This window comes from Miniopterus schreibersii, assembly GCF_964146895.1.
Source record: "Miniopterus schreibersii genome assembly, chromosome: 13".
Lineage (NCBI taxonomy): Eukaryota > Metazoa > Chordata > Mammalia > Chiroptera > Miniopteridae > Miniopterus > Miniopterus schreibersii.
The window spans coordinates 12,367,722-12,379,762 of NC_138113.1; the positions used below are offsets into that span (position 1 = coordinate 12,367,722).

Below are 12,041 nucleotides of genomic sequence, written 5' to 3' on the forward strand. Positions count from 1 at the left end.
AGGTGTGGTCCCTAAAATGCACCTGGACTCATGTTCCTGTGACTAAGGTGAAGGGGCAGATAAATATAGTCCAGGTGTACGCATGCAAGTTATATAGACAGGGAGGGGCAAGCGTAGGTTTGCAGTTGCAAGTATGCGAAACAGAGAGTTTATTCTTGTATTATTATTTATTTATTATTGTATTTTCTATATGAACAACTGTAAACCTATTTTTGCCCCACCCTGTAAAGCAATATTCATGTTCACCAGGCATAAAAGACCTTTGGCCCTAAGCCACTTTTCAACCTTATTTTTGTTAGTCTCCTTCTGTGTCCACCACGTAAGCCAAACTCTACAACTGCTTATGCTACTCTGCAACATGCTTTGCGGTTCCACATCGGTCCTTTCTGCTTCCCTCACCGCCCTGGCTCTCCCTCTACCTCATCTCATGCCTGGGGGCTTAGTTCTCCCTGAAGCCTTCTCTGAACCACCCGCACCGCACAGCCAGGGGAGATCATCCCCCGGCTCCAGAACTTCATATCACTGTGTACCTCTCAGGGTGTTTACCAGCCTATCAGTTATTATGAGTAAGGGTGCTTCCCGTTCCTCCCTGGCCTGAGAGGTTCTTGAGAGCATTGGGCATTTCTGATCACTGTGTAGTCCCCAGGGCACCCAGCCACTGCTTGGTGTTGAATATGTTTGAATATGTTTGCCATACGAGTAGACAGCTGTTTAGCCACATCATGTGCTTAAACTCGAGAGATAAAAAATAGAGTCAGGCTGTAGGAAACAGTTTGGTGGTGCTTCGAAAAGCTAAACGTAGTATTATGATTACCCAGCAATTCTACTCCTAGGTATATACTCAAAATAATGGCATACAGGCATTCAGATGCATACTTGTACATGAATGTTCATAGCAGCACTACTCACAATCACCAAAAGGTGGAAACAACCCAAATGTCCTTCAAGTAATGAACGGATGGGTAAACAAAATGTGGTAGGCCCATACAATAGAATATTATTCAGCCATAAAAAAAGAGTGAAGTACTGACACGTGCTGTAACATGGGCAAACCTTGAAAACATTATGCAAAGTGGAAGAAGCCGACGCAAAAAGCTACATGTTGTGTGATACCATGTGTGTGAGGTGTCAGAACAGGCAAGTCTGTAGACAGAAAGCAGGTTACTGGTCGCCAGGAGCTGCGGCGGGGGGAGAAATGGGGAGAGACTGCTTAATGGGTACAGGTCTGCTTTGAGAGTAATGAAAATGTTTGGGAGCTAGATAGAGGTGGTGGTTGTGCAACATTGTGAAAACAGCACTAAATGCCACTGAATTGTTGACTTTAAAATGGTTAAGTTTATGCTATATGAACTTCACCTTGATTTTTAAAAATAGTGGTATGAAAGCATTTCCCTTTTCACTGTAGAGAAACTGAGCTAACTTTTTAGCAAGATGATACAATACTTTATCCCAAATATGACCAGATCCGAGACTAGATTAAGTATTGCTTGTGAGTCGGCCACAATTCCTTCCCTAGCCCCGCATACATTATCTGGGGTTATTAAATGCCCTGAGGATGACTGCTCACCTGTGGCCTCAGGTTCCCTCAAGGCCAGCAGCCTCCCCTCTGAAAGCTGGCCCACCTTCCAGCTCCAAGCCCTGGGCCAGGTGCCCCAGGGAGGAGACCAGCGGTCAGGCTCACGGCTGCTGTCGCTGAATCTTATGACGAGGACAGGCTCTTAGTATCTCTGTCCAAGCTGAATTGCTGTTACAAATGGACTTTCCATCCGTTTTCCTGGGAGATCTTCATTTGTTTTCAGAGGAGATAGGAACCGGATCTTCTATTCACTCCCGCTTGGTTCTCAGTTCACAGGCTGAGGGTGGCAGACATCAAAGTGGTCGCAGCCCTGGGCGACTCCATCACGGTGAGTTACCCTGATTGTGGAGGGAGGAGGCAGGAGGGGGGCTGATCTGGGTTCATGAGCAAGCCTGTGGGGAGAAGGCCTCACTCCTAGCTCTTCAGTGCTGCCATCTCCGGTCCCAATCACCAGTCCCTCCACAACCTCCCTCCCACCCACCCTGGAACCCACCCACCCTGGCCTCTCCGTTACCCACCTTCACCCTAAGCTCACCATTCCTCTCCCAGCACTGGGACAAGGGAGAGAGCAGGAAGCGGGGGGATCCCAGAGGAAGCAGCTATGACAGAAGGGACCCAGCCCAATCACACAGCAGAATTGGACTAGGTCTCCCACCCATGGAGTAGCACTCCTTCAAGGACCTGCTGCTTTGTCCATGGAGGAAAGTTAAGGGAGGGGCAAAGAGGTGATGAGACTGGAGCAAGTGTTGATGGGGGGACAGGGAAGAAACCAGGTCAATGGAAGAGTCAGAGCTCCTAAAAATGATCCCAGCCCTTCTCTGCAGCCTCTCCCTGATGACAACCCAGGCCCTACAAAGAGGGACCCATGAAAAGCTCACTCAGCCCTTCGAGAGCCTGGGTGGGGTGTCCCGGAGGTTCCCAGACAGAATCTTCCATTCAATAGCGGCTCATTACAGAGAGTCCAGCTGGTCAGCAGCATCCAGGGCCTCCAGCTGAATGTTCCCCAAAGAGCAGCTGGCACCTTTCATGTCTGTGGCCTGGTCACATGGGTATTAACTCACTCAATATTCTCACCAAAATCCCGTGAAGTCCGACTCTCCTTAAACTTAACCAATAAAGGGGAAACTGGGTGAAACAAAGTCAGTGTCCACAGCCACACAGCTTGTAATTGCTGGACCAGGACTGGAACCCATGGGTCCTGACTCTGTCCTGTACTGACCCCTGTACTGTAGCTGTCTCCTCCCTGACCCCTCAGTGACTCTTCACCCCTGTGGCCCTCCTGCTCGTAACCCTCCGGGAAGGACGGGCAGGCTGGTGCTTAGCACCGCTTACTCCGACCACTGCCTGCAGGTGTGGCCGGTATCACCTGCCCCCGCTGACTGGTCCTTGAAGACCCTCTGGGCATAAGGAGTCTTGGAGAATCAGCAGAGCTGTTCAGGATTTCCTAAAGGGGCAGCACTTCGAGTGTGACATACCTGGCGGGTGGCAGAGGAACTGGGCACCAGAGCAGGCATCACACCCTGAGGGGGGCTCTTGGGGAGGCCCACCCTCCTCCCCAGGCTGCCTGGGAGGCCAGCCTTCAGTGTGCCCTTTGGCACTGCCCAGCTCAGAAATAACATGCTTTAGGCAAGGGATGTGCACCTGCAGAGAGGGTCCAGATGGTGGTTTTAAAGACCCTGCTCTTCCATCAGCTGAGAGGGAGGTACTTGGCATTCCACGCGATGACTACCTTTTAAATTGTCCAGGTGTGAGATACAGTGATATAAAAGAATCGTGATGTGCTTCCTTTTATGACAGATTTTACACCTTTTTAAAAATGAAGGAACCAGGGTCTGAAATGTGTTCTTAGGAAAATGGACACTGCAGTCTCATTTTCAAAGCACTTTTGCTAGACTAATGGCACTTGATCTTGGTTCCGGCAGGGTTTGTTAGGGTGAGCCAAGCTATGGGCAGGCCAGGATTCCCAGCAGGGGCTCTCGCTGGGCTCTGAAAAGGGTGCTGCCTGGACTCCGGATTCTAGAGAGTGACCCGGCGATCCCGGCAAGAGCAAGGTGTGGGCCTTCTGACCAGCAGGCAGGGAAACTCACCACCTTGTTTCTCCCTCTCAGGCAGGTAACGGGGCTGGGGCCAAGACTGGGAATATCTTCGACGTCCTAACTGAGTATCGAGGCCTGTCCTGGAGGTGAGTGAGGGTGTGGTAAGGTCCTGAAGACCCCTTCATGGCAGGGCTGGGAGGACCCCTGGACATCATAGAAAACCATTCCTCTAGCAGAGGGATGAGCCACCTAGTACTTTTCATGAGAAACTTCTGGGTTTACTTCAAGGAAGGTTTTCATCAGCTTCCCCAGACCACTGTATTTCCCAAAACAGGAGCTGGGACCAGGAGGAGTTTGGGGGAGAAACTACATAAAACTTTGGACTGGAAAAGCTTGTCTAGCTTCCATTTCTCCCCGTCGGAAGTAATCTTGGAAGGAGTCGGTGTCCTTTGGAGCCAGAGTTGTGTCTGAACCCTGGCTGCCCAGTTCTGTGCAACTTTGGGCAAGTTTCTTAACCTCTCTGAGCTCGTCTCCTTATATCTGAAGTGGGGATAATAATACTGCGTAAGCAGTGCCGTGAGGACTAGGGAGAGTTTAAGCACCCCAGCACAGTGCCTGACACAAAGTAGGTATCAATGGCAGCTGGCATCATTATTAAAGGGCCTTTGGTTTACAGATGAGAAAGCAAAGCTCAGAGAAGGCAAGTAACCTGTCCAAGATGCTAGAAAAGCAAGTCGTAGAGTAGGTGCTTGTTGACACCTAACCTGGTGGCTTCCCCCATTGCGTGTTGCTTCCTGCAGGCTTGTTCCTGCTCTGGCTGTTATCAAATCCCACGAGCAGGACCTGACCTCTGTGCTTTGAATGTGGAGAGGGCAGGTTTGGTGGCTCCTCGGCCTGGGATCTGGCCGCTCTGGCACCATCTCACTGTTGAATCCCTGGCCTTTTCCCTCGTGATGCTGCTGTACGGGATAAACCCCAGATGCTTTGAGAGCCTTTTAAATGTTCCCAGACGTACTTGGCAGAGAAAGAAGGAACACGGATAAGCAGGGAATCCAGTGAGCTCTGGAATGGTGCATGTTTCCAGCCTAGAAACCCATCCAGCTTTGAGTTCCTTGGAATTTTAGAAGTGGCTTGGAAGATGGGCTGCTCTAGAGGGCACCCCTGGGGAATAGGTTTGTCCAGGCCCAAGAGGAACAGCAAGGGCAACCGTTTTCACTGTGTCTTCAGCGTATTAATAATAGCAGCGCACAGCTGGGGCAGGGCTGCACCCTGCATGAAGGAAGGTCACTTTCCTTTGGAAGTTGGGGGGAAGGGGGCCCACTTGGATCCCTGCCCCAAATCAACCAAGTCAGCCATGACCATTTCTTGTTTGGATGTTCAGGTTTGTGGGGAGAGGGGAGAGGAGTTGCTGTATTCCGGTTTGTTTTTCAAGGTTTTTTCATTTTGTTTTTTACTGAAATAATAAATAAAAGGCAGGGTCAAGCCGCCAGGATGTTTCTCGAAGGGAGAAAGGTCAGTCTTGGTAGTGTCTGAGGTGTTTTGGTGTCGCAGGCATTTTCAACCTTCATTTTGTTTGTTTGTTTGTGTTTGTTTTGTTTCCACGACACAGCATTGGCGGCGATAAGGATCTCAGCTCTGTCATCACCCTGCCCAGTGAGTACACACTCCCTGGGGCTGGGCCGGCTCGCAGTCACCCCGCGCGTTTCTGCAGCACCCCCTGGCGGCGGCCGCGGGCTTGTCGGGGAACCTCGCGGCAGGAGGCAGCCGCATTCGGCAGGGGGCGCTGCTTCCCAGATGTGGTCGCCCTGCTTTGCTTCTTGAGAGTGATAAAAGCCTGGGAGATATTTTTTCTTTTTTGAGAAATTGTATTTGTCCAAGAAAGAGAGTAAGAGAGAAAGAGAGATCTCAGGCCAAATCTTAGTGCAAGTCATTATTAAGAAATGATTCAAGAAAAAAGGAAAGGAAACCGTCTCTGTGACGCCTGTCATTCTGAGCAGCACCTTACTGAGAGGCATTGATCTAGGCTTGGGCAGCATTAAGCACCACTGCGTACAAAGACATTGACTTCCTGGGTGTCGCTTTAGGAAACGTGTCATTGCAACAGTAAAGAAGTTATCTTTGTTCAGGCTGTGCAAACACAGTCGTATTTGGAGCTTGAAGTTTTCTTTAAATTATTTCACTGACAAGGATTTTTAAAGCCTGACTAGATTCTCTGAAAACCTTGTCTTAAAATGGAATTCTTTCCCCTTAAAATATTACAGCTAATAATTATACCTGAAAGGAATTTCATTGATCCCATTCTCATGTACTCTTCTTGTAATATACCCCTTTGTAACATATCTTTAGAAGCTAGGAAGTTATTTGAGCTCTAACTAAGAATTTGGTGATAGGGATTGCTTAATCTCCGCACAGGCAGAGCTGATTGGATTTCGTATTTGTTACCTGTTTTTGCTATTTGCAAATCCTGTTGAATTTAAGTAGGTACAGTTCTGTGGCACAAGTAGTCCCTGTCTTCTTTATTCTAGGTCTACACACAAGAGCTATAAATACGCTCCCCTCTTGCTAGGAGATAGTTTGGGTTGCTTTTATAAGTGTGATTGATTGGCTGTGAGCTGGCCTGGCCTATACAATAGCTTGCTGAGCTCTCTGATTCCCACACTATTATCATGAGTAACAAATGAAAATCAACAGGCTCAAGAGCTTTCACCAAAGTGACTTGCAAAGGACTGAGACAGTGTCACCCCTCAGGTGGACTCTCCTGACACACTTAGTCTTTTCAATAAATGGTACTGGGACAACTGGATAACTACATGCAAAAGATGAAGTTGGACCCCTACCTCACACCATACACAAGAATTAACTCAAAATGAAACATAGACCTAAATGTAAGAGATAAAACTAACTCTTAGGATAAAATAAAGGAGCAAATCTTCATGATCCTAGGTTAAACAAACCCTTCTTAGATATGACACCAAAAGTGCAAGTGACAAAATAAAAAAATAGATATATTGGACAAAATTAAATACTTTTGTGTTTCAAAGAAAAAAGACAACCCAAAGACTGGGAGGAAATATTTGCAAGTTATATATTTGATAAGAAACTTGTATCTAGAAAATATAGAGAACTCTCATAACTCAGCAACAAAAAGATGATCCAATTAAAAATGAGCAAAGGCGACACTATGAATGTATTTAATACCACTGAACTGTACACTTTTAAATGGTTAAGATGGTAAATTTTATTAAGTGTATTTTACTACAATTTTTAAAAAATATGTTTTTATTGATTTCAGAGAGAGGAAGGGAGAGGGGGAGAGAGAGATAGAAACATCAGTGATGAGAGAGTCATTGATTGGCTGCCTCCTGCACGCCACCCCCCCAACTGGGGATTGAACCCACAACCCGGAGCCCACAACTCGATGCCCTGACTGGAAATCGAACAGAGATCTCCTGGATCATACGTTGATGCTCAACCTCTGAGCCAGCTACAATTTTTTTAAATGGGCAAAGTATTTTAATCAACATTTCTCAAAAAAAGGTATACAAGTGGCCAATAAGCACCTGAAAAAATAATATCAGCGACTGTTAATGCAAATCAAACCACATGAGATACCAATTCACGTCCTCTAGAATGGTTATAATGAAAAGACAACAAATAATAAGTATTAGGATATGCAGAAATTGAAACCCTCATATGCTGCTGTTGGGAACATAAAATGGTACAGCTGCATTGGAAAAAGCTCTATAAGTTCCTCAAAAGGTTAAACAGATGATCCAGCAATTCTACTCCTAGGTGTACACCCAAGAAAAATCCATGCAAAACTTGTACATAAATGTTTATACCTACATTAGTTATAATAGCCAAAAAAATGGGAAGAATCCAGATGTCCTTCAACTGATGAATAGATAAATAAAATGTGGTCTCTCTGTACCATGAGTATTATTTGGCCATAAAAAAGTGTGAAGTACTGGCACATGCTAGAACATGGGTGGACATTGAAAACATTATGCTATCTGAAAGAAGACAGCCACAAAAGACATACTGTATTGTATGATTCCTTTGATATGAAATGCCCAAAATAAGTATATTTAGAGAAAATAAATTAAGGGTTGCCATGGGTTGGAGGGAATGGAGAGAGTGGCTAGAACAGGGTCTCACTTTGGGGTAATGAAAATGTTCTAAAGTTAATTATGGTGATGGATGCACAACTCTGTGACTATACTAAAGCTATTGAACGGTATACTTTAAAATGGTGAATTTTATGGTACATGAATTTTCTCAATGAAATTATTCTATATTTAGGAGGGGAAAGGAAAATGCATGAGAGGAGCACTACTCAGACTCACATTTATTCAACAATAATTCATTAAATACCTGGTATGCTGTCCAGGCGGTTACGCATCAGCCTGCTGGACAGTCTTTCTATGCTGAGGGGAGAGTTAGGGGAACGGCTGTGGGTGGGGGCTCTGCTTGGTCCTGAAGACCCTCTGGTGCTTATTAAAGGAATTTGAACATTGCTTTGGGGTATAGTAAGCATGTCTCTTCCTGTATTTCCAGACATCCTCCGGGAATTCAACCCTTCCCTGAAGGGCTTCTCTGTTGGCACCGGGAAACAAAACAGTGCTGGTGCCTTCTTCAACCAGGCTGTCTCCGGAGCCCGATCTAGGTGAGCAGGGGAGCCCCAGGGGAACGGCACAGGTCCTCTGGGGACCTGGTTGGGGGCTTGGCCTAGACTGGGACGTGTGGCTGAGGGCTGGGGGGTTTGGTCCAAGGGGAGGGTCTAAGGGTCAAAGACTGGACTAGATGGGCTCTCTTGGGGGTGTCCCTTGCTGTGGGACACAGAAAGCTGCTAGCCCACCCCCAACTCCACCTCAGGAACTAGTCACAGTTGACTCTGGTGCCAGGTATATGCTTTGAGCAAATTACCTTTTTTTGTCTGTGAATGTCATGTCCACATAAGACAGTTGCCAGAAGAGGGCTCACTCTGAGACTCGGTTTTTATTGTCTTGTTAATCTCTATCTTTCGTGTCCTCTTCTCTGTCCCTTCCTCAGACATGCTTTACAGGCAGTTTTTTCAGGCTCTAGACTTTGCATCCTTCCTGGATCATGGGAAGAGCAGTAGTCCCTGAGTCTGAGTCCTGACTCCCCCGCTCCCTGGCCTCTCTAAGCCTTAGCCTCTGAGAGATGGGCTGGCTGTGAACCTTCCCAGGGGTGAAAGGCTACTACCAATTTCCTGCTTTCAATGTTTGGCTTACTGTAATATTACATAATTTTGCTTTTTTCCAAGCACATGTCAGCCGGTGGTGTAAGAGGAGAGGCAGTTCTAAGCATGACTAGGTCAGGAAGGCATCCTGGAATGAAACCTTAGTCATAAAAGTAACCAAAAAGGAGTATGATTCATATGGTCCTGGATTTCTTCCTTGCTTTCCCTGAGGCCTCAGGGCTCTTTCGTGAAAGTAATTCATTTGTCCAAGCACATCCTGAGTTGTAGGGAAGGGTTAAAGATTATTATTCCCATATCACAGGAACTGTAGCACAGAGAGGCAAAGTGGCCTGAACAGATGTGTCAGCTCAACCACGTGTCTGTTGGCTTTGTGCCCTGCAGGCTTTCTCCCAAGTTCCATAATAACCCCTCACACATGTACCTTTGTTTCTATTAATTCCTTGTGTTCCTTACAGTAACTGCGAGATGGGCAAAGCAGACGGTCAGATACCCATGTTTTCTGTTTTCCTTCTCTCTTTCTTTCCTTCTTTCTTCCTTTCTTTCTTCCTTTCTTCCTTCCTTCCTTCCTTCCTTCCTTCCTTCCTTCCTTCCTTCCTTCCTTCCTTCCTTCCTTCCTTCCTTTCTTTCTTTCTTTCTTTCTTTCTTTCTTTCTTTCTTCTCTCTCTCTCTCTCCCTCCCTCTCTCTCTCTCCCCCCCTCCCTCCCTCCCTCCTTCCCTCCTTTCCTTCCTTCCTATTGATTTCAGAGAAAGGCAGGGAGAGGGAGAGAGAAACATCAATGATGAGAGTCATTGATCGGCTGCCTCCTGCACGCCCCCTACTGGGGATCGAGCCTAAAACCCAGGCGTGTGCCCTGACCAGGAATCGAACCATGACCTCCTGGATCCTAGGTTGATGCTCAACCACTGAGCCACACTGGCTGGGCTCATGTTTTCTTAATGATGATCCTGAGGCTCAGAGAGGTCGATGAATCATCCCAAAACTCTGGCCCATAGAAAGAGTAACTGCTCTGATAACTTCAAAAGTACAGATGAGGCTCAAAGAGTTCCCAGAGTTCCCACCCAGGCTAACTGATACCTAGTCTATGGTGACTACGACCAGACCAGCTGGGCTAATCATTAAGAGAGGAAGAGGGTGGCAGCTAACGCTTCCTGCTGGGCACTGTGCCAGGGTCTTTACTGATGACAATGGTGTAAAGATGGCACAAGTAGTTCAATGGATTCTTTATAATATGGGTGCTACCCTGTGCTGTTACCATGTGTCTTTGTGGGCGCCTTACTTAATATGCCCAACAACTCTGTGAAGAAGGTATGCTTACCACCCCTGTCTTACAAAGGAAACAGCTGAGAGTGGGCAAGATCAAGAACTTTGCCAAGGTCTCAGAGCTTGTCATGGTGGGACCAGGATTCAAGCCTATGCTGTCTGGCACTAGTAAGGGCTCTCACTCCATGGGCTGCTTTGCCCATCTCACTTACTGCTCCCAATGGCCCTCTAAGATTGGGGGTTTATCTCCATGTCTGACTCAGTGATGTCACCTTGACAGTGAGGGCCCCTTGAGGCTGAGGTAATGGCATGAGCCATGCATGACATGAAACACTCACATGCAGCCTGTTTGCCCTGAACGAGCTTGTCTTGGGAGAGAGAGAAAGGATGTCATCAAATACACCAGTCGGGAAACAGTTCCACTAGCAGTTACCTCCTCATATGTGGAGTGTTCTGCTCTTCCCAAGGCGTAGGCATGACTCCCACCCCCACCCCCAGCTCTGTGACAGGAGCATGGCCTTAGGTACAACTTTCCTGCTACGTATTTTATTCCTGTTCTCTCTGCTAAGTCCCCTACCAGCCCCAGCTTCATACTCCCTGCTCCTCAAATGACTTCTTCCTGTGTCTGCTGCAGGGATTTACCTGGTGAGGCCATGATGCTGGTGAACCTGATGAAGAATCACACGGTAAGTCTTGGGGAGGAGCCACCTGGGACCACTTGAGGTAGGACTTCCCAGATCAGGGTTGGGCAGGAGAAATCCATGGAGACATAGTCAGTCAGCTTTGGTGGAGGACAGGGCCACATGGAAGCCCATAGAGTCCACCTTTAAAAAAAAATACAACCTCCAGTGATTTAGCACCTATGACCTGTGATCTATGACCTCAGGACCCAAAAACCAAAAGAACAGAAAATGTCAATGTCCTCTAAGCCTTGTGGTGTGTGAGGACCCATCCCTGCGAGTGTTCAGTACTTTGTATTTTTCTTGACTTGACTCTGAGGTAAGGCATTTACTTGTTTGTTTTCTATCCATCTCAGGGTATAAATTTTAAGGAAGATTGGAAGATAATAACCGTGTTTATAGGAGGCAACGACCTCTGTGATTTCTGCAAAGATATGGTAGGTCCCAGGCCTTAACTCAAGTCTCCCCCCAGGGAAGGATTTCCACACTAGGTTCCTGGAGCAGTGCAGCTGGGTTGGGACTTGGGGCTTGTGGTCCGGCATGGATCCAGCCTCGGAATAATGCCAAGACCAAGGCGGCATTCACCTCCAGGAGGAGATTCAACAGACAAGCAGAAGTGACGATGAGATTAACCCTGATTAGGTTTTCTATCAAGGGAGCCTGATATCCTTCTAGAAACCAAGATGGCATTCCAATGATCTCAACATCTTCATAGATCATTATAAGTCAGCTCCTTTCTCCAATGTTCAACTGCCTCATCATCTCTAGTTTTCTGCTGTCACTTGTATGGGAAAGTTGATTTCCTAACACAGGCACTTGGGCAAAGTTCAGAGCCCAGTCATTCTGGGCTGATGGGAAACCAAGAGCCAGGCAACTGCCCTGTAGGTTCGGTGCTTCTTCCCGGATTCCAGATTCTCTAAGTTGGAAAAAAGCCCACAAGCCATCCTGACAGCCTCCACCCACAACAAAAATCCTTGCATAGAATCTAGTTGTTGAACATTTCCAGTTGCTCTTTAATTTGTAAGATAGCCCTGATTAGTGTCCTGAATAGGTGTAAATTATTTTATGGTGTTTCTTTGTGTTAAGCCCAAATCTCCTTCCTGAGTTCTGCCTATGCTGGGCATGCCTCTTCTACATTCAATTCAGCTGACTTAAAAAAAAAAAAAAATACTGTTTTTTTAAATTGTGCAAGTAATACACACAAGAAACACATCAAAGTACAGAGAGAGAAATATTCTCTGTAACCTAATTACAACATCCAGAA

General features: G+C 46.8%; 1 protein-coding gene across 1 annotated transcript in view; it reads left to right on the forward strand.

Moving 5' to 3' along the window:
• The window catches only part of PLB1 (phospholipase B1), a gene marked incomplete at its 5' end in the record, with an annotated part of 105,219 nt that overhangs the window by 41,768 nt on the left and 51,410 nt on the right, over positions 1–12,041 (forward strand). The window contains 3 exons of the mRNA XM_081155860.1: positions 8,170–8,278; positions 10,732–10,783; positions 11,134–11,214. Of these exons, the coding sequence (XP_081011986.1) occupies positions 8,170–8,278; positions 10,732–10,783; positions 11,134–11,214 (242 nt within the window). The remainder of the gene's footprint in view (positions 1–8,169; positions 8,279–10,731; positions 10,784–11,133; positions 11,215–12,041) is intronic.